The sequence below is a fragment of the Zalophus californianus genome, chromosome 15 (genome assembly GCF_009762305.2).
Source record: "Zalophus californianus isolate mZalCal1 chromosome 15, mZalCal1.pri.v2, whole genome shotgun sequence".
Lineage (NCBI taxonomy): Eukaryota > Metazoa > Chordata > Mammalia > Carnivora > Otariidae > Zalophus > Zalophus californianus.
Window position 1 is genome coordinate 70,818,553 of NC_045609.1, and position 23,461 is coordinate 70,842,013.

Here is a 23,461-nt window from a genome sequence, read left to right on the forward strand (position 1 = left end):
ACCTCTACTGCTATTTTTCTTTAAGTTGGCACACTCTTGCTTAATCTGAAATACTTTCTTAAGCTTTATTACACAGAGAATTACCCATGTAATCATGGTTCGAATGTGCTAGTTATGTATTTTTTTTTTACATATTAAGTGCAGAACTTAATATCCTAAATAAAATGTTGAGCAGTTATGAATATTTTAAAATAAAAAATAATCATCTCTGTCCTGCCTAAAATGAGCTCTCAAGCCTCCAGCGGGCTGCACATAGCACTGCGGGAACCCTGCTGTGCTGGCCTTGTCAGGTCCCTGCCCATCTCCTCCACTAGACCGCGAGTCCCCAGAGAGAGGACTGGCTTTCATCTCTCTATCACCATGTCAGTAAGCCTGGTGCCTGGTGCATAATAGGTGCTCAATAAATGTTTGATGAATAAGTGTTTCTCTCACTAGCACAAGCAAAATACCATTAGCAACTGGAAATATTTTCTATTTTCTCTCACTTTGACTCCCAGCGTCTGATAACTTAAGCACTCAAACATGGACTCGAAACAGAAGGAAATAGCAAAACATATATAAGTGAAGGGATGCATGTCTTCCTGTCTCCTAAACAGAAGTGTCATTCACTTAATTCCTCTAAAGTTAAGGAAAATTTAAAACTGTGGGCAGGGCGCCTGGGTGGCTCAGTTGGTTAAGCAACTGCCTTCGGCTCAGGTCATGATCCTGGAGTCCCGGGATCGAGTCCCACATCGGGCTCCCTGCTCAGCAGGAAGTCTGCTTCTCCCTCTGACCCTCTTCCTTCTCGTGCTCTCTATCTCTCATTCTCTCTCTCTCAAATAAATAAATAAAATCTTTAAAATAAATAAATAAATAAAACTGTGGGCAGTTTTAATGTCAAGTCATTTAAAATTAGAGGTGATTTTTTTTAAATAAAAAACTTAACCTGACGCAAGGCTCAAGGCGCCTCTATTATGGAAAATGTAAAGAATGTTCAGAGGGAGTTTCCCAGTAGCAAACAATGATTGAAAAAAGCAATGATCACATTATCTATCCTCTCAGCTTCCCAGAGAAGTACAAAAAGTGAATTCCCAGGCCCATGGTTACTCTTTCCTGAGTGCCACCCCTGGAGACATAGGAGGTACTCTGGCCTGCTCCCTGGGGCCACATGTGCTCTTCGGTCTCTGTCCCGCTGAGCAACTAGGCATTCCTGATCACAAACTGGAAAGAGCTTATCTATTTTAATGTCAACTCTCCTGTCCCACTCCCATCCCCACCCCATCGCTCAGTGTCATACTTGCCTGCTTTATTCCATGGCACACACAGCCCTTTCGCTGCTCAAGGGCAGGGACTGAAACCTATTTTACTTTACCTCCACTGTGCCTTGCTAGCTCCTGGGACAGAATGGACACCCAGGAAATGCTTGAATGAATGAAAGGGTGGGTGAATGAATGAATGAACAAAGGAACTGTCAAAAAAAAGAACCAGGTGAGTTATGATTTTGGTTTATATAAACCTTGCCAACTTTTAACTCCCTGCATTTTAATAAAGATCTGGAAGAAAACACATTTAGGAGAAAACTCTCTAAACTTGTCTGAAAGCACACCTGTGGATGGCAGAATTTAGTCTCATTTTGGGGGGTAAATTTTTACTTCTAACCTCCTTTAAAGAAAGTTTGATGATTCAATTTTTTAAAAATAATCGTATTCAATCTGGAGTTGGTCTCCGAAAGCAAATGTTGCAAAGTAAATCAGTTGACTAAAATTTCTAAATTCATCTTCCACTCATTGAATTATCTTTAAATTACATAGGAAATGTAATACATGAAATTTCTTTGAGCTCTGTCTTTCTATTAGTTTCCAAAAATGAAAACTTGGAATGTAGAGAAATACTTATCGTAAATGGTACCTACCTTGAACTTTTCTGCATGGTATTTACTGCTGTCATTTCAGATTGAAGCATTTGCATTAAATTACATAAAGTATTTTAAAGTTCAAGATTTCTAATTTGGGGTTGATTCTACAAGCGCTAGTAAGAAACAGATTAAGTAGAAGAAAGGGGCGTGAGTATTGAGACCAATAAAAGGCCTCTAATTTTCTTAAGCCTTTAAAAAAAAACTATATTTTTTAATGTTTAAGGTGAAAAAGATAAATGGACTTGTTGGTTTATTTGCATTGGCTTTGCTTTTTTCCCATAATTGCTGAGGTTGTTTTGTTCATAAAAAGGGAAGTGGTGCCAACCTCAAGAGGCAATTGCCCAGTCTCGATTTGGGACATTGTGAAAGTTCTCTAGCTTACTTTAAACATACACTTGCAAATAAGGTTCCAGTTTATGATAGAGAGTTCCTCCCTACACTGTTTAGAAACCCTGACAGGCTTATTCCAGGAAAGGCACAGAGCTTGAGGCAGGGGGAAAGGACCCTGAATATGCCTTGGGCCGGCACTTTCCTTCACCCAACAGCCCGAGAGCAAAAAGACCATGGTTGTAAACTTACTCCTTCAAGAGCCTTTTCCCTCCACACGTGACCCGTCCACTGAGGTTAATGATGGTCACTTCAAATAGAAAGCAGAAGAGGCTAAAATTACTTTTCTAATCATTTTTGCTGCCTTCTGAAAAGTTTGATTAAAAGGACAAATTGTTACACAAGACTCCTTCTGTACCACATTCGTCTACCTAACATCGTAACAGAGTTCTCCGGGGAAGAGTTTTTACCGAAAGAGCCTCTTGCCCCTACTTGCCCCCAGTGTGTTTTGTTTATGGAGTAGCCCATATCTAGAGAAAAATGTAATTAAGGAAAATGATTATATGTATTCAAATGGGCACCTCGAGAGAAATTCAGAAGTAGTATCTCAAAGCTCTATCTCCATCTGGGCTCTTTGTCTGGTTCTGTTTTCTACAAAGTGGGGTGTGTTCGCAGGCTTGTTTGACTACACACAGGGAGCCTTCAATTAACTGGACCTGACTCACAATTCCAGCTGGTTCTGAGTACCCCAAAGCGTCCCCCTTTATAGTTCTTCCCTTCGGCTCATGAAATTTACAGATGTTTTATCATGTTTGCAACACAGACATTATCCGTGAGCCTGACTTAGGTGCATTTGGAAACTAACCTCAGTGAAATAGCTTCTGCTCTCAGGGTGGATTTAGTATTGACAGAAAATACATGGTCGGCATTCTGTGTTCGTTTTGCACTATTAAAAGTGAAATGCCTTACTAATGAAGGAACGCGGGATTGCTAAAATGAATTTGCCAATCAGTGCATTTGTTTTGGTCAACCATAAAATAACTGAACATAAATTAAGAAAGCCTCTGCACAACCTTCCTCTAGTATTTCCTTGGTGGGATCCTGCTTCCTTAGTTTTCTTCATTTGGGCTGTGTCTCCAAGAAGAAAAAATAATAATCACTGCTTTGTTAGTGTACACTCCGGAACTTGTTGAAACAAAGAGTCAGGTCACAACACCCAGGGACTGTGTTTTTTCCTGCTGAGGAATTGTATTTTCTTGAGGACGGACCGAACTGCATGAACAAATCATTAAGTGACACAAGTGAACAGGCAGAGAGAAGTATTCAAAAATCCTATGACCTTTGCTGCAAGGGTGGCTGACAGAAGACACTGGCTTTAATTGTTTCTTTCTCTCTTGCCAATTTCTGTTTCAACGAAACATTCCATGATCTCGAGGCAAAAGGTGATTGGGAAAGCAATATTTTGATTTTAATGGTTATATCGATTTTTCTTTATTCAGAATGATCAAAAGTATTTTCCTAGGTATAATCAAATAGCATTTATACACAAATCATTCTAGTGAAGCAGAAAGAGCCATATTAATTTACTGCATAGGAAATGGGGTTTAAGCACAAACTTGCAGATCTTTTGCTTTTCTTCTGTTTGGGGTATGTTTAAAAAGAATATTTGATACTATATCCACTCCCAACAGAGAAATGAGTGGGCTTAAACAGGTTTACTGGCTTATTTTGTTTATAGTTTTGTTTCATAATAAGAAACAAGATAGCTAACTGAAATATTTTATCTCTGTTAGTGTACGTACATTTGTTTTAAGCTCTTTTTCTTTACCCTATGGAAAGGCATCAATAGCACATTCTGATTTTCATCTACTTTCATTCTTTTCAGAGTAATATCCAGGATTGTGTATTCATACTTTAAAATAAGAGGATTCATTTGCTTTGGAATGGAAGCTTCCAGTTGCATTGTAGATTCATAAACTAATATATTTAGCAAGTAATGTCAAAGGAACCTTAAAGTCAGTCTCGATCACGTTTTACTGCCTGTAAGAACCATCAGAATCCCTGTTCTCTAGAGCAGCATTTTATGTATTCAAAAATGAAAACCAAAAGCAGAATCTAGCTGTTGGCAAGTTTCCCTAGAAGAGACAGTCACCCCAAGTCGGTGAACCATGCAGCTTATCAAACTTGAGGATTAGAATGCTACACCATTCTCTCTTCCAAACACTGTATATTTATCTCACCACATGAACCATGGTTTACCCCAGTCTCTGCCTGTTGCCTTCCTGCACATGGAGCATTACCCCAGTTTTTGCTTACACTACAGAACACCACCACCGTGTTTACTGAAAACTATAGATATAAATTCCTCATGATGAAACCAAGACAGGAAAAAAGAATTCTAACTTCAATTTTTTTTCAGTTTAATAACTTATTGTGTTAAGTTAGGACAACACAGAACTATTGCTTAGCAACACTGGATTAGGCAGAAAATAATTTAAGCTTCCAAATGAGAAACATTTGTAATAGAATATGCTCTAACACTTGCTTTACCACATGGCTTAACACCCTTTTGCTCACACATGGTTAAACACATGTTTGAACTGATGTTTTAACACCCGTCTCACACATCTTTATGTTCTTTGTTCTCATATGCTTAAACACATGTTTTGACACCCTTCGTGCTCTCATTGTCGAACACAGGCAGGGTATTGTCTTGGGCCTCATTCTCCAGCCGTTCATTGGTTGGTAGCCAGCCAAAGACTGGTACCTGGTAAAGCCACAGCTCTTGCTGCTAGATGACCTCTACTCTGGGGTTTCTTCAGTCTGTCTGGAGAGGAGAATCCTCGTGGAGGTGGCCACCTCCATGGCCGTTTGTGTCTACCGTACACCTGAGCTGTGGTTTTTTAGCAATGAGTGTATCACGTCACCAAGTATTAGTTTCCACCCTGGCCAGTCCGCTCGCATTTTCCCAAACCCCCAAGCCCCAAAGTTGTACTCATGGCCAGATGTAGAATTGAGGTGATTTTTTTTTCCCCCTCTTAAGCCTTCCTTGGTAATTTCAGTAGAGTTGAACATAAACATACTAGAATGGGATATTTGTGTTGCAGAAATCTGAACATAATTGGAAAAACTCTCTGGCCGCAAGTCTGATGGTTTGGATTCTCTCTTCTTTTTCCTTGTGGTATCTGCTATCACCTCAGATGAGGTGACCGTCTCCTCTGCGCTCCAACCACCTAAACCTGCCATTAGTGGATTCAGAAATGGCTAGCTCGTTTTCCTAAAGTTCTGGGACTCACTCTGTGACAGCAGTTTAGAGTGAAGGTTTCAGAGCCAGACTGCTCAGGTTGGAGTCAAGCTTGGGTTTCCTCATTTAGGAATGAGGAAAATGGGAATATTATTCCCAAAATGGGAATAATAGTGGAACAGACCTTATTGAATTGTTGTAAAGATTAAGTGACACAGCACTTATAAATCACTCACACAGTATCTAGCACATAGTAAGTGCTCAAGAATAGTAGCTCTTACTTCGAGTAGAATAAAACAGTGACAATAACCTAAATTTAAACAGCATACTACAGTTTATAAAATATATTTTATTTTTTTAGCCATATTTTTTAGCTCCCTCTCAGAACCCTGTGAGGTGAAACATTCTCCCCATTTCACAGGTAGCCATATTAAGACCCATATATCATAGTAACTCTGCCAGAAATCTCATAGCTAGTAAGTAGCAAGGTTGGATGTTGAATGCTGGTCTCCTGACAGCTAAGCCAGTGTTTTTCCTACCATGTTACAAGGCTAAGTTCTGTATGATGTACAAAGAATTACCAGAAATAGCCCTTCCCATCAAAGAGCTTACAGAAGAGGAAATATACTGACAACTGAAAAATAGCTTCCATTTATTGAGCGAGAACTGTAAGCCAGCCATATACAGTGTACTTTATAATAAATCGTCTCTCTTGATCTTTACAACTGATTTGAGAGGGGAGGAAACTGAGGCCTAAAAAAGCATAATTAAGTCACCTGGAGTCAAAGAACTAATAAGTAGCAGAACTAGAATTTGAACACAAGCCCGATTCCAAATAAAACCCATACTTTTAACCATTACTCATATTGGCTCTCAACCAACAACAATAAATGAGTCCATAGACAAACAACAGCTATTGTAAAAGTCAGTTTGGGATGAAGGAAATTCCTCCCCTAATCATTCCTGACTGTGCTGCTGTCTGATTATTTGGGTGTTTTGTTTTTGTTTTTTTTTTTTTGTTTTTTTTTTTTAACATTATAAAGTGGATAAACATAGCAAGAAACAAAAGCCATGGCTATTGTTTGAGAGCAGTTAGTCTATACCACCGCCTTAATGACATTCAGGACTGTGAAATGTGCTGCCTGGCTAAATTCTCATGGAAATTTTTTTACATGTAACCTGTGCTCACAATATCTGAATGTAAGAAACACCTAAATTCTGTGACTTTCAGGTCCCAAAGAGTGCTAATGGATACCAAATTAAATTATTTGAAAATAAATTCTACTTCATTGACTGGATCCTAAAGGTCGGTATTAAGGAAACCATATAAACCCTTGAGTTTGGTGAGTCAGAAAGGCGTTTTTCATTATTGTACATTAATAACTCAAGCTATCTTCAGAGCCGGCTTTCAAGATAACTTAAAGGTGCCTGGAATCCTTGAACTAACTTTCCGTGTTAAATTGGTTTGGACCCAGATGCAGAGACTAACAATCATACCATTTAAACACAGAACAAAATCAGCCAGGAATAGCAACCCTTGGATGCCTGACTTGAACATGTAAGCAGGAATTAGTGATTACTTCAAATGGCTGGAAGATCCCAGAGGAAAATTTGGGGGACTCTTCATTCCATTTTGCCCTAAACACAGAATTGTTAGTACAAATACCTGGCAACATCAAAATACAGGTACAGATTTGGAATATATAAAGCCTCAGTTTGGTTTCTTTATATTTTAACTGCATTTCGCTATGTTGAGGTTCAAGATGAAATACTTTCATTTTAATGTCGCATTTGCCAGATTTCCAAACCTCTAAGCACAAAATCCTCAGGCTTCATTTCTTTGCTTGCCGGGAAATCCTGGTAGCACTGAGCCAAAAGTTAGAAGTTATGAAGTGAGATTATACTTGATTGGGAACAAAAAAAGTCCTATGTCCAGAAATGCAGATGTGCACAGCAGTCCTAGGGGAATGTTGGTATTTGATCTCCAAGTCTTAAAGGTTCATGTTCCCAAGGTTAAGAGATGCAGAGAGCCAACTTTTATTTGTAACTAATGCTGAAATTACTCTAGAGATTCAAGAAGTATTACATTACAAATCACTCAGCTTTGTAAGTCCTATAGCTAGTGAGTTACAAATATCACTGTGTGAGAGAAAGGGGCAATAAGTGAAGGACATCATTCATAAACTTAATTTATACTGTTGCAATGTGATCATGCATATGCTGTGTGAGTGTTTTCGTTCCAGTGAGAAAAGGAAAAGAGAGCATAAGAAGTCCCTGAGTCAAGACCCCAACTAAAAGAACCAGGAAGTAAAGAACCTCCTTGTCTAGGGGAATTGGGGTGGGGATGGGGGCGGAGTGCAGGAGTCAGCTCAGGCTACAATCTCTTCCTTCTTTTTCTATTGTCTAACATCATGAGCTGAGGCAAGTTCCACATTTATTGAGCAAGGAAGGCTCCCATTTAACTAAAAGTGAAAGCTAAAGCCTAGGTATTCACAAAATAATATCCTTGAACAAACAGGGTACCTATGGCCATCTATGTAAAAGATACACATAGAAGACATTTCACCTCAAGGGGGCATCTCTGGTGGAACCAAATCTAATACTAAAATCAAGAATAGTTAGAGGCATTAATGTGTCACACAGCTGCCTTTTTTTTTTAACCTTAATAAACCATATTCCTATAACAGGTACTTTCTACTCTGCTATAGCTAATTGGACTTCCCTTTTGGCTAGACCCTTTTTAATTTTTATAATTTTTTTAAGTAAGCTCAATGCCCAATGTAGGGCTTGAACTCACGAACCCCAAGATCATGAATCACATGCTCTACTGACTGAGCTAGCCAGGCACCCCTAGAACTTTTTCGTTTTAAACTAAATGATCTGATATTCTCTTTTTTTTTTTTTTTTTTTTTTTGGACAATAACTTTGTTTCCAACAACAAAGAGAAAAGGGATAAATCTGTCTTGGTTGCAGGAGTAAGCTATTGTAGGTAAAATTTACCTTTTATAACTTTTTCACCAATATCTGGCACTGATGTGCTTGTTTTCATTGTGAGGTTAATCTGTCCTTGCTATGAAATGTTTTCTTTAAGAATTAAATCCATTAGGGACACCTGGGTGGCTCAGTCGGTTAAGGGTCTGCCTTCAGCTCAGGTCATGATCCCAGGGGTCCTGGGATCGAGTCCTGCATTGGGCTCCTTGCTCAGTGGGGAGTCTGCTTCTCCCTCTGCCTGCCACTGTCCCTGCTTATGCACTTTCTCTCTCTCTCTCTCTCTCTCTGATAAATAAAACAATAAAATCCTTTTTTAAAAAAAGAATTAAATCCATTAAATCATCACACTTTGGAAGGGTTTTTAAAGTGATCAGAATGCATGATCTTAAAAAGATGGCCAAAATTTGCAATCTAGTGCATAATTTGTAATTAGTGTACAATATATAATTGCAAATGTATGATAGACTTGAAGTGGACACTATAAAAGTAAAATATAGGAAAATGAAATGAAACGTATCATTTACCTCACACTAATAAATTCAAATTCAGGTTGTGGCATTTGAACATTTGCTACTTCACTCATCCTCACTAATGATATTTTTCAGATCTTCGATTTTAATAGATGCACTGTGGAGTGTAGAAATAACCATTATTTAGGTAGCTGAAAAATAGCTTGCCAAAATTGATAATGAAAGTTATTCAAGATGTTCTGTCAAAATCCTTTCCAATTAGTGTTGAGGTCTTGAAGGGCCAGACTTAGCTTTTTATTAATATGTTCAGTTTATTAATGTATTTTTTGATGTATGCATAGTGTGACTATCTAATATGTCTCATGATATTGCATAATTATGGTGTCTTTAATTTGTTGTACCCCAGTCTATTCTTTGGTCTTATTTAAAATTCAGAATTACTTCATAGTTTCATAACTAATAACTCATTAAGAAGCCTTGCAGTGTACCTGAGATTACCTCTGAGGCAATCCATATTTAACAATAAACTAGAGAAATATCCAACTGCTTGACTGTCATTGACCAGTTTAAATATTTAAAGTTATCATTTGACCTTTGTCTAACCACTTATAGAAAATGAAATAAAGATTGTGTATGAACAGAGGGAAAGAAAAGTCCTTTCAAATAGTCTTTTCTCAATGAAGAAACTAGTTGTGCTGTCAGTAATCAAATACTTAGTTTATATATATATATCTATATATACCTATATATAGATATATATATATGAGACCATGCTGACAGCATATTTTTTAAAGATAAAGGGGCCAGTTTTTCTTTTCCTTTTTTCTTATTTTTCAGTAAGACATAGAAATTTAAGTATGCCATTCTTTAGTGATCAAATTCAGATTCGTTGTGAATTATCATAATAATATATTCCTGTTTTTTTCTATTATATCTTAAAAGATAGCTTTTGGCTTGTTTCTGTCTTCCCATCCAAATGACAGGAAATCAAGACCTTTGTTTCTAATGCCTTGCTTTCTTTGCCCAGAGACATGAACATAGTTAACAATTACAGTGGTTCAACTCCTTGATCGCTGAGGTGTCTCTTACATGTATTATTTCAACTTCGCCTTACCGTCTAATAAGGAGCTAAAGGATGTTACAGTTAGTCCAGCATAATGCTATGGCTATAGAGATGTGATTTAACTAATATTGATTCAGCGTCTACATGATAAAAATAGGTTAGGGGACAGCTGGGTGGCTCAGTCAGTTAAGCATCTGACTTGATTTCAGCTCAGGTCATGATCTCAGGGTCGTGGACTCAAGCCCTGCGTTGGGCTCTGCACTCAGCAGGGAGTCTGCTTGAGATTCTCTCTCTCCCTCTGCCCTTCCTGCCTGTGGTCTCTCTCTCTCTCTCTCTCTCTTTCTCTCTCTCTCTCTTCCTCTCTCTCTCTCTCAAATAAATAAATCTTTTTAGAAAATAAAAATAGTGTTAGGTTCAGTAGGGATACAAACAAGGGGTGATGCTGAAGACGCCCCATGTGAGATGGTGAGATAATTGGGGCCTATTTTTAGATGCTGTATTGGTTAAGATTCTTAGATTCAGGAGGATAGGATCATCCAGCTGATTTAAGCAGAAAGAGATTTACGAGAGTAGCTTATGGACTCTTTGGGGAAACCAGTGAAGCTTTTTTAGATGCTACACAACAGCAGCTGGAGCGTCAGCCCAGCCACGAGGCCGGTGCACTGCCGCGGTCCTACACCACACGGTACCCACGATGCAGGAGCTAGACTCCGTAGTCTCTGCCAAAGCTGTCCCCAAGAAATCCCCTCCCCTGTGTGCGTGCACGTGGCGCACACACACACACAAACACACTCTGTCTCACTCACCAGAGGTGCCCGTCTCCTCCCAGTTGCCTCATATGGCTCACATCCACTTTGCAAATTTTGCACCAACATCTGCCTCACAAAACCTGACCCACATCTGGCACCAGTGGCAAGAGAATCTCGAAAATACAGTTACCTTTCTAGACTTTGTGGTCAAAGAGAGCTGCTAAAAGTGATCCACGTCGGTGTGGAATGAGCCATTTGTGCAGTTACCACAGACCTCACCCCCCCAGGGATGCTGTGAATTTGTGATCCCCAAATTGTGTTTCAAGGAACCCTAAAATTTGGCCCACCCACCTAAAGGTTGCCAAGGAGGAGGAAGAGACCAAGCGAACAGGGCTTCCTCCGGAGCAGCCCCACGTTGATCTGGTCACCTGTTGAGTCCGTCTGTAGTTTGTCTAAAAAAAGTTCTCTCATTTTTTGGGTCTTTGTTTCTTTTAAGTTTCAAACCACTGCTAACCTGCATCTCTGCCTCAGCCCTCTCCCTACTACCTTTCATGTTAGACAGATTATAACAAATATAGCCCAGCATTTCTTTCCAGAGCAAATTAGATAGTTAGGGAAAGTGCTGCTAACAGGCCCATTCAGATGAGGGTTTTTTAATGTGAAGGTGCCACCCCCTGAGAATATGCCTTTGAGTTGTTTCAAAGCTTTTCCAACATCTTCTCAGAAAACCTCCGCAGTGGAGGGCTACCCAGTCATCATAGCCATAGGGATGAAGGGACTGGACACAGTTAATTACTCTTCGACTACTTTATTTCATTTAACTTCAAAAACAAAATCAGCAGTAGCAGAAGACAGTGGTTACATAAGGTTAAATTAATCAATGTGCGCTAATTAAATAATGGTGTGCCTATGCCATCGGTGCCTGTTTCAGATGGTGGAGAGCTCGTGGTAAGTCTCCCCTGCTTCGGTCTCGGTACTTTCGGTGTTTCGCCGCGCAGACTAAACTGAAAGGAAACAATCTCTACACGGAGTAGGAGAGAGACAAAGCTGTTACCTCCACCTATATGGGTCTCCAGGAAAAGATCTTGGTTGGAAGCTTTTCTCCTGCAGCTCCTCTCGAACATCTGCCAGCCCGCCGTGTATGGCCACGTAGGGACCACAGCACATCCTCGCGCTCCTGCCACCAACCCACCACTGCCCCATCTTCCATGTGCTTCGTGTATCTCCACCCCAGAAACAGACCGGCAGCCCAACGTGGCTTGAAAGTACTAGAAGCTTTCTTCATGTCCCCAAGGCCGTTTGTCAGGTTGTTCCCACTTGCTTAAAATGGGCTTCAGGCTATTTCATTTTTGTCATATTTTGCATAGTTTTCTTATCCCTTAAAAAAGGTGAGTCTGTTGAATGATTCATAATGTTTAAATTCTTAAAAAAAATTAATTGCATATTTATTGTTGACTATCTTGAAACTTCAGAAAGGTATAGAGAAAAAAAGAAAATTCCCTGTAACCCCATCATCGATTGAACCGTTGTTAACACTTTCATACATATTCTTCCCGCCTTTTTTCTATGCGTATTTTACATAGAAACAATTAAATATTTCACTGGCATTTTAAGTTTTAGAAACCTGCCTGTGATTTACTGTTACTGTGAATAAAAATTTTAAAGTCACTGCCCTAATTTGGTAGATGATATATTTTAACATAAAGAATATAGAATCTGCCAGAATTATTATTCGAGTTTCACCTGTAAGCTGTAAAAGTCTCTTTGGTTCACGAAATTGCCTTGTAGGGCTTTTTCCTACCTCCAGCTATAAGGCATCAGACCAAAATTAGCGGCTGCAGTCATCATAGCATTTTATTAAGTCTATAGTCAACTTTTTCACCCCAAAGAAAGAATTTGTTTCTTTCTTTTCTGTTAGACACTTGTATCCTGATAACATTCAAGAAGTTAAACGTGAAGAGTCATGGCTTCTCTCTCCTGTCAATGGACCCATCCCTCCACTGTGTTAGCCAGATTTATGAAGTATATAATCTCGTATGCAAAACAGAATAAGTCTGTAGTGTATGTCGGGTATGTGGATTAGTATGGGTTTGTTGAAATGCACGATAACCCAGAAACATTTGTGTTTTGAAAAAACACTGGGCTTCCACCGTGCACTGTTGTGGAGTACTTGTAGTTTATATGTGGGCATATTTAGATAAGTGGAGTCACAAGTCTGTGTAAACAAGCTACATTGATTATGAGAGCAAATGTAAGCTTGGGGATATTTGTGTTCCTCAAGTATGGCCCTGTGTGTTCCTCACGTAGGGGACTGCTTTCCTAGAAGTGGTAAAAGTGGAAACCCTCATCTGTAATGTCTCATGCCTTGCCAGCTAACATCATCCCCAAGATCCTTTGTTTTAGTTGTGCTTTTTATTAGAGATATTTCTAAAGGGAGGAGTTCTGCATACTAATAGAAGCATTACGTAGTACTTTCAACAGAAGAAGTCACTGACTATTCAAAATAAGAAAAAAATTTCTGATGACATGGCATTTTTCAAATATTTCCACCATTCAGTGATCTGGTTTCTGATGGCCAAATACACCAGTAAATGCTACTCGCCGCACCGATACCAAAAATCATGCTGGACACATATGTATTTTGTAGGCTTTTCCACTTAGTCATCTGCTGTGACCATTTCCCCTTGACATTAATTATTTAACTAAAAGGATGTTTCTTACTGTTCCTTTCATGGGAACGAAGAGAGCAATTCTTCGTGTATGGGTGGAAACCCACAGCTAGTGAGTTTGTGCTGTTCCCATGGTTGCCAGTGGCTTTCTAAACCACCAGCTTGCTGGCCCTCAGATTTCTGTAGTAAGTTTTCTTAGGGATTAGCCTGGGGCGGGGAGGTGATGCGAGGGACCTCTGTTCGTCCCCTTCCTCGCCTCCATCATGTTCCTGACTAGAGCACCTTCTCTCCAGCGCATTTTCCCCTTTACCTCACTCATCTTCCTCCTTTTAAATTCCTGAATATTCTGTCTTCATTCTCTTTAATCAGCAGTTCTTCCCAGTAATTGGTTCCTTTTGGAGGGCCTCCTTTTCTGTCAGCATCTGCTTGCTTTGCTGACAGATAACTCAATAAAGGGCCAAAAAGTGGGAGCCTGATACTTTCATAGACAAAGAGTTTATGGGTGAAGGTTTCTGCCCTAGTTTCCAGTGCCCTTAACAGTGTCTGTCTTCAGACAGAAGTGTCCCCTCGGTGCCTCGGGCAGACCTCTGTTTTCCAAAACCTGTGTTCTTCGCAGCCACCCGGCCCTCTCCTCACCTGCTTTCCTGCCAAACTGAACTTCCCCCTACTGCCCAGACCTGTTTCAAGCCGTTACCTTGCTCCTACCCTTCCTCCTGTCTGGATATTTACCTTCCGTCTCCCCGATCAAAACCCTACCTGCCTTTCAGAGTCATGTCTCCATGCTCTATCCTCCAAGAAAGGAGATCCCTCCACCAAGAGGGGCTCTACGTTGCCTTGATTGTCCTTCTCCCGTTGGTGTCTCCAGCGTGCCTGTATCTTATTGATGTCAGCATCTGCCCCAACCCCCCTACTCCGTGGCAACCTCCTGGAGAGCAAGGAATATGTCTCTCGTGTTTGACTCTGGAAAGCACTGGACACAGTTCCCTGTACCTCGAAGGTGCTTGTTAATCATTGGCCTATGAGAATTTTTAAACTTCTGATTTGAAACCATTGATTCTCCCCCAGTTAATGTCTTTACATTTTACTTATTTAGTGATCCTGCAGAGTAAGTTTAAAAATTGTCATGGCTTATATAAAAGGACAAAAATGACCTATCTTGGTTATGTCTTTAAGCAATGCCCAAAAAGAAGTTGGTTCCATGTTGAGATTTATGCTGAGCTCATGCTGTTGCTTGTTGATTTTTTTCCCCGACTAGTAACATAACTTGCCTTAGAAGAGTCCTGAGCCTTAGGCCTTCACTCTGATTTCCAGAGTCTTCCTCAGCTTTGTTAGTCAGTCTGCATTGTTGTTCTTTTGTGTGTATGAGCATGGGGACCTTGGCTTTTGGAATAGTATTACATTGCAAATCAAATTCTGCCTCAAAAGAATTTTTCCTCCACAATTTTCTGCATTTCTGAACAGGTTACAAAATGTCACAATTCAGTAGGGCCAATTATTAGGTTTTCATTTAATGGGCAGTTTTAATGTTCTCAGAGAATCTGAATAGTAATAGCATTTTAAACTCCTGCATTCCGTTTAAGGACTCACAACCAGTTCTCTCTTTGAGCACACCTAGTTATATTTTTGGGTATCATTTAAATTCAGGCTCCCAATCTGTAGGAAAATCGGTGAGTTAATGAATAACCTCATTTTTAAAACTTTTCAAATATTTTATCCTAATTATAAGGCATATCTAGTGACATTAATTTGATGAAATCCCAAATCATCAGATTGTGCAGAATAGCCCTTACTAAGGTGTCATTTAGAGCATTTTCAGGTTAACAAATGTACTGTTTTATAGGGCCAGACCATGGCTTTGCTTACTACGAGAAAAACTTTCTACCGTTACGGTTTGGGATTCATGTCAGTGTAGGTCAAACTTTGTGCATTTTTTTCATAGTTGTGTTTGTTCACCATGTTTTATTTAACCTATTAAATGAAAAGCATTGCTACTACTAATAAAATCACCCCTGACATTTGCATACAAATTCTCATTGGTTAATCACTCCCATGTGCACTGTCCTCAGACTTGGGGAGCCTCACAGTCGCTCTCGGGTCATACGGTGAGTGGAACCAGAGCTGGCCAAGCCCACGCCCAGTGACCTTCCACAGACCACTGATGTGTGTTCATGTAAACCCTTTGAATCCTGGGGGGGGAGGGGGGGAGCAAGATGGAGGATAAGCCAACGAAGTGATGACTGTTGAGTCGTCCGCAGCTCCTAGACTGTCCTCTGGGACAACAACAGCAGATGAGTTCTCCAAACGCATTGTAGCTGTGTGTTTGAGAGCTGTAGCTTGAGAGAAACCCCCAGAGCAGGTATCATCTCAGCGTGCCCTATAATCCAGTTGCCTCTGTGTGGTTCTCTGTTTTCATCCTTGTCCCTCTTTATCCTAATCCGTTCTCTATCCAGTCTTCCGCTGCCACATAGTCAGGGAAGTAGAAATCCCTTACAAGCATTGCTCGCTCAATCCTCACGGCCATGCCAAGTAGAAATCTGAAGCCCCTCGCTACTCCCTTCAGTATTTGGACATGGGACCAAATTAGTCCTCGAACCTGGATCTCCTGGTTCTGCTTTTCTGTTCGTGCCCCCTACGCTGCTCTTCCACCTTCGGGTGCATTGCACCTGAGCATGGTCCTCTCTCACCCTCCCTCACCAGCCAGAAAGTTGTAGGTGTCACATGATATTGGGCTGGCCAGTCAGTAACTGGAAATTTATTCGCACATTTCTCCTCTCACTGGACCAGCATAGAAGCAAATCGGAGGCTTCACATGTATTCTTGGCCAAAGCTCATGACTGTGGGGTACAAAAATTAAAGTCTTCCCGGGATTGCTCATCTTCTTAATGATTTCTCTGCTAGACGCACAGTGGGACTCAATTACTACCCGTGGACTAAGTGATATAATCCAGCTGTATTATATAACACATATATACATCACAAACACAAAGACATAGATCAATGACATAAATCCAATTAAATATATAACCCGGAGGGGAAGAAAGGAAAAAGAATAAATGTTGAGGGAAGGGGTGGTGCGAAACTGAGTAGAAAGGCCTTTCCCTTCCCGAAGAAGCTGTGCTGGGCGCAACATGGAACCTGTTAGGGAAAACCTCACCCAGGACAGCCTTGGCCGCCTTGAATTTCCCCTTGTGTTTCACTTTCACTGTGCCCTCCCCCAGACACGAACTGCTTTGCTTCTGTTGCAGATGGAGGCTGGGGCAGGTGCAAGGGATTTTGATGACATAACATCCCATTGCACTGTGTGACGATTTAATGGATTCAGAGCATCAGGATGTGCTCTCCTGTTTGTAAATTCAGGGGACCTGTTGAGCACCTTTAAAATTCAGTGGACCAAGTGCTGCAGCTACCAGGAGGGGGCCTCTAAAACCAGCCCCAGATGCAAGGGACACATCCCACTGACCTTCCGTCTCCTGTTCCTGATCCAGGACGCCGGTCCTAGCTCTAGGGAGTGTCTTCTCCTGTCTCCGTGTCTACCTGAGACTGCCTGGAGTGGCCCCCACTGCCCATCCCATTCTGCACCCCTTAGATTGGAGGCTGGGCCATGGTCCACATGGATGACTCCTCCCTCCCGCGTGCCTGTCTCCGCCTGACCACTGTGCTGCGCTCACCGGCCCAGCCGAGTACTAGTCCTCACCTACAAAACCATCAGTTATTACTGAAGCTTCTTAGGAATCTAGAAGCCGGGGCCTTTTACCTCAGTTTCCAAACCAAAGCACCTTGCATATGATTTCTTAATCATCATTATCGTCCTGATTGCTGTTGTCATCTTATCTGCCGTGTATTTTAAGAGCACTTATATGCTAAGTGCTACATAATCATTATGTAATTTCATTTCGTTTAACCCTCAGAGCAAACCTATAAGGGAGGCATTATTATTTTCTTTTACAGATGAGAAAACTGAGGCTTAGAACAGTTCAGGAACTTGCTCAAAGTCACACATCTATCAAGTCTCAGCTAGACTGCAGCTACTCCTGTCCTTCAGCCTTAAGAGCTCAGCTCTCCTTGCCCGAAACCTGATACCAGCTGGGTTCTCATCATGCAGTCAGCCTCCAAGGAACATAAGTAATGTATGTGGTCGAACTAAAATGTCTGTTTAAAAGTCAGACTGTGCTTCTAGTCATATGTTCCATGTAGATTACCACTGATGTTCTCAGTCAATAACTTGAGAATCAGAGTTTTAAGAAAATGTGGAAGGCTCATGTTTACCAGCTCCTCTCACCTCAGACGGGGGGGAAAGTGCCACAGTGGGCCTCAACTACCCCCATATGTGTACCCACGCTGGTGTATGAGATAATTTCCTTAAGGCACATGGAGATTGCTACCCTAAGACTGCAGGGAAAATAGCAAAAGGGCCAGAGAGGTCTTTGGTGCTCTCCAGGTCTTTGTGCCCAGCCCTTTCCTTCCATTCTTCCCTCCCCAGCCCCCTGGGCCCCTCTCGTGTTCCAGATCTCCCCCTGTAACCCCAGCCAGGACAGCCTGTTCCAGAGACATTCCCCAGTGAAAACTCTCAGCCTATGAGACAGTAATCTCTGCTACTGGAAAAAGCAGTGTAAGGAAGGTAAATAACATGAAGATTTAGTCTTGAGGCATAGCTGAGTTTTATAAGAAGAGTAGAAATGGCGACGGGTAATATCATGAACTCTCTAGACCTTTACCTCTGCTTAGACCAGAGCACTGTTTTGCAGGCTGTATTGGATTTCTGTTCAAATAGCCCCCTCACCACTCTGTGCCTTTCCCCCACATCATCTTTCTTCAGAGCACATAGCACATAGACCTGGAATCCTGTCACATACTTGGTGATTTATTGTTGTCTCCCCCTGTGGCGTATAAGCTCCTTGAGAGCAGGAACCTAGTTCTGCTTGCTGCCATAAACCCAGCATCTGCAAGAAGGCTCAGCACATAGTAGGTGCTTAATAAATATTTATCAAATGAAAAGATCGACCACTTATGCCTCTTCCTTTTACTTGAACCCAGTTTTTCTGAAAAGAACAAATTTAAGAAGCCATCAGACCCATGGTTTTACTGCTATTATTACTTGAGATGAGGTGATATTTTTTTCTTTAAAAAGCCAATTTAAAGTTGATATAAAGAAAACAGTTAAATAAATACTAGTTCAGGTGGTGCTCAGGTGCGGTAGAGTCAAGAAAATGGCATCTGAGTGTCTAGAAAACAGTGATTCAGAAAACACTGATCTAACAAAATCCACCATTATATTAGTGGATATCCTTCATGTGAGTAAAAAATTATAGTGGTCTACACAATTCATCTTGAAATAATTATGAGCCAACCTTTTCAATCTCACATGATGCACATTGTGTTCATGGCTCTTAGAATTATTTTTGGCTTTGGGAGTTATAAGTAATGTGCATAAAATTAAAACCAAAACTTATCCACATTTAGGCCAAATATTTCCCCTTTTAAGCTGTTCCCATAACTTTGAAATCAGGGTTAAACCACAGGCTTATGTTTTCGTATAATAATTTTTTTAATATTTGAGTCCAGTGATACCTGCTGATTTGGCTTGGAGTGATGAGGTAGGCTCAAGAATATTCAAGAGCAAATTGTGCCATATTATTTAAGTTCTCCCTAATCTTACAAAAATGAAATACCACAAATTACTGAATTTTAATATCTCCTGAATCTCCGAGCAAAAAAAGAAGGAAGATAACACTACTGACTAATTTAAACACTAAAAAAGTAAAAGGCAGGAGGTAGGAGAGATAATCCCAAGTGAGCCAAGCTTGCCTACCTATTATTGATTTTTATTAAAATCACAGTTTTATGGCGGGGGGGGGACATGCTTTGTGGTGCCAGGTTTGAGGGATCCTCTTTGTTAAAATCTTCATAAATAAAGTTTAAAAATTGAGACTAGTTTCTTTTGGAAGCTTCTTAGTTGGGGGGGGCAAGGGAACAATAAATAGGGGTAGAATTATATAGTTAATAAAAATATCATTTTTTATATGCTTGAAAAAACGCATCTCGTGCTCTCCATGTAGACCTCCAGTCAGTGAGCCTGTGTACTTCCTTTTCCCTGCCAGATATTTGTTCCTGGCTGGAAGACATTTTGAGATATTTATTTGATGACACGCACCTGCTGGGTAGATGAAAAGCAACTGCTCCCGAGGATGACCTACTTCAAGGGCACAGTAAGCTTCTGAGGACTTTGGCAGGTTGTCCTTAAATCATTTGAGTGCATCTTGATATCGCCTGTTGAACATATCTAAGACTAGTACATTTCCAGACTCCTTGGAGGCAGAGTCCCTAACCCCAGGGAAGAGGTGTCAGAGGCAATCACAACTCTGTAAAAGTACACTGGGACAGGGAAGACAGACGGCTTTACCAAACCCACCCCACATGTGCAGTGCTGTTCCTGGTGCTCGAGCTGGGCACCTGCCACCATGGAGTGGACCATCTAGAAAGCCAATCTGGTAGGAATACACGTAAGTGTGGTCCAAGGTAAAGAGAGGGGCCCAAGATAGAAAGAAGGTTTGGAGGACAAGGGTCGGAGATGAGGGAAAGTGCCATGAATGAAATTCTGATGAAGTGTTCTCCTGGGAATGGACCAGACAGAGAGAGATTTCCAAATGAGATCAGGGAAGAGCACGGGATGTTTGAAATGCGTAGACACGTTGTCACCAAATGGGCCTTTGAAGCCAACTTATCTTTACCTGTTCATTTCCATTTACAAGCATTTACTGAGTGCCAGCTATTGTGACAAGGCAGGCGTTAGGTGGTAGAGATACAAATGTAAAGAATTTGTATCCCTTTCTCAATATACACAATCTAGTGAGAAAACACACCTAAACAAGAATTTTTATCATAAATTTTAATGTGATGGATACTAGGTATCTATGAGTTGATTAATAATTAATTAATCTACTTTATCTATCTAACAGATTAATTAATCTGTTTAATGTGACAGATGCAATCGTACAATAGATACACAGGAGGAGTTCTTAGCCCTGTCGGACTTCCTGGAGTTGGTGATGCCTGGCCTGAGCTCTGAAGACTTAAGTGGGAGTTAGGCAAACACGAGAAAACAGGGACATGGAGATGTTAAAATAATATCTTGTGCTCAGGAACTACAAACTGTCCAATTTTATTCCAGCACAAAAGGCAAGGCGGGAATCAGTGGTTGTACCAGTGGGTGCCTTAGAGAGGCTGTGTCACTTCCTGCCCACCACTGTCGCGACCACCCCAAGCCAACGTAGTCAGCATAGGAGGACCATGCTTGCCTGTAAATGGAGGTTCGAGGCAAGTTTCTTCACACCCCTTGTGCCCTTCCACTGTATGGAATATCTAGAGCTTCCACTGTGGGGACATTGACCCACCGCAGAGGAGCTCTGAATCATGACTGAATTGGGGCCTTACATGTTGATATACAAGGAGTGTTTCTCCATCACTTTTATCTGCATGTCTAGAGGACATGGTTTGAAAGACTTGGCTTCAAATATGCCCTCTGCATTCAGGTGTCCTTCCCTCCTCTCCCAGTTATCTACAGCCAAAATGTGGTGGCTTAAAACAACAGTCATTATCACTCACAGTTTCTGTGGGTCCGGAAGTGAGGAGCAGCTTGGCTCGGTGTCCTGTGACTCTGGGTCTCTTGTGAAATTGTCTTCAGACAGAGCCTGGAGCTAAAACAGTTGGGAAGAGACAAGAGCCTGGAGCAGCTAGGGACTGGCTGGGCATCTTGCCCTTTCTCTCTTCATTGTCTCAAGGCCTTGCCACACAATCTCTCTGTGTGAGCTAGTTTGGGCTTCCTTACAGCATGGTGGCCTCAGGCTCAGCTGAGCAGGGCCCCAAAGATAAGTTCCAAGAACAAGACTGGCAGAAGCTGCATAGCCTTTTCTAACACAGCCTAGGAAGTCATACGGCGTCACCCCTGTGGCATTCTCTTCATTAAGACAGTCACAAGGGCCCACCAAGTTTCAGTGGGGTGACACATAGACTCCATCTCTCGATGTGGGGATGGCAAGGTTGTAGAAAACCAGTGGGATGGGAAATACTGTTGTGGCCAATTTTAGAAAATAGGATGTGTGACACACCCTTCAGGAATATTTCCCTCTATTCACATAATCCTTTACCTGAATATTAATTCACCCATTGTCGTGTTTCCTGCAACCTTTCTTGCTTTCTTACCACACCAAAATCTAAAGCTGCGGTGCACAGGCACAAACCAAAAAACTTCCATTTCCTGAATGAGCGTCAATCCTCCTGGCGTGCAAGTGTTCCTCACAAGATGGTAACACTTTATAAGCTTATATCTTGTTGCCCCATCTTCAGAGAAGCTGTACTTCGACCAGGTGCTGTTACAGCCAAATATGGCTCCAATCTTTAACTTAGGTGCCTCTTTTCATCTAACCAAAGCAGACTAAAGACACACTAGTCAATGATTTGAAATCTCTCCTTTCATTTGCCATGCACTTGGACGATTGATGGTGCTCTCATAACAAGTTTAGTTGGTGGCATCTATCTTGTGGAGTACTGCATATTTCAGGGAGTGAAAAAAGAAAAAAGTAAAAAAAGAAAAAAAAAAAAAAACGGCCCAGACTTTGGGCTCAAGGAACTTTAAAAATGGAACCATTAGCATGTTCTTGGTAGGAAATCTTCTGATGTAAAGTTAAACTATTGATGTAAATTTTACATTTTTAAATAAGTACTGTTACAAGTGTGCTGTCTTTAATGAGGGCTTTAATTCCACTTTTTACACATATACAGTGAACAGAAGTTGAGTTCTTCAAATATTTCCTGTTAAAAATGTATGATACATAAGCACCGGATTGGAGGGTTTTTTTCACTCTTGGATAACCTAGAAAAAAACATAGCTCTATTTTAAAATCCCTTCCAGTTCAAGAGTTATCCAAGCAAATAGTGTTGACCAGGTGTTGAATGCACCACTAATAATAATAATACTACCCTTTCATAAAGCTGAGTAATCAGGAATAATGCTGAAAATAAGAAGACAGTCATTTATTTACTCTATTTGGCATTGTTATTACTAATAATGCATTTCAACACAGTGGAACTGCTAGATAATGCGTATGTGACTTTTATGCAGTGCATTGTTATTTAAATGAACAGTCGACTGCACTGTAATGAAGAAATGCATGCTTTTCCCAACTCAGTTATCAACCAGGATTCTAGGAAAATGAGAATTTGTGTCTGCCTTCATTCATGGAGCAAACTGGAGGTCACTGTTTTCAATATGAACCTTTTTTTAGCTTTTCAACAGTGAATAATTAGGAGCCGCTGCTTCTGAAATTACCTGTATTCACTGTAGAGAAGGAAAGACTTTTATCTTCCATGATGAAATACATTTTCTCATTCAAACTTTGTCATTCTTTTTTTAAATGGCATTTTACACCGCTGAGTCAATCCTAGGTAGTAAAATAAAAGAAATATATTTTTTGTGCCACAATAGCCTTGTTTATTCAATTTACTTCCTTAAATTTCAGCTCCTCCTTGAAAAATGATCCAAATGCAAAAATGGGTTTCAAGCCGTTGAACATATAAAGCAATTATCCACATAGAATACTTTACACAAACACACATGTTCCTTGCACTTTGATTTAAATTGAGTTGATCCCTGATCCTTGTAATTTAATGATTATGGGCTTCTATTGAGTTTTTGAACAGCTTTATTGAGATATAATTTACATATCCTACAATTCACCCATCTAAAGTGTACAGTTCGGTGGCTTTTAGTGTATTCACTGAGTCATGCAACCATCACCACACTCAATTTTAGAACATTTTCATCACCCCAAAAAGAAATCTGGTATCCATTAACAATCACTCTCTGTTCCCCACTCCTGGCCCCTGACAACCACTAATCTACTTTCTGTCTCTATGGATTTGGCTACTCTGGGCATTTCATATAAATGGAATCCTACAAAATGCGGTCTTCTGTGTCTGGCTTCTTTCACTGAGCATAAGGTTTTCAAAGTTCATCCATGTTATAGCGTGCATCGGTACTTTGTATCTTTTTATTGCC

At 40.7% G+C, this 23,461-nt stretch overlaps 1 protein-coding gene across 3 annotated transcripts in view; it reads left to right on the forward strand.

Moving 5' to 3' along the window:
* The window catches only part of VTI1A (vesicle transport through interaction with t-SNAREs 1A), a 351,162-nt gene that overhangs the window by 231,601 nt on the left and 96,100 nt on the right, over positions 1-23,461 (forward strand). Inside the window, exon 8 of one of the 3 annotated variants that reach the window (XM_027588339.2) lies at positions 17,356-17,666. The exons of the other annotated variants lie outside the window; for them this stretch is intronic. Within the exon in view, the coding sequence (XP_027444140.1) occupies positions 17,356-17,359 (4 nt within the window). The 3' untranslated portion in view covers positions 17,360-17,666. Of the gene's footprint in view, positions 1-17,355; positions 17,667-23,461 lie in introns of those variants that run through there. 3 annotated transcript variants of the gene reach the window in all.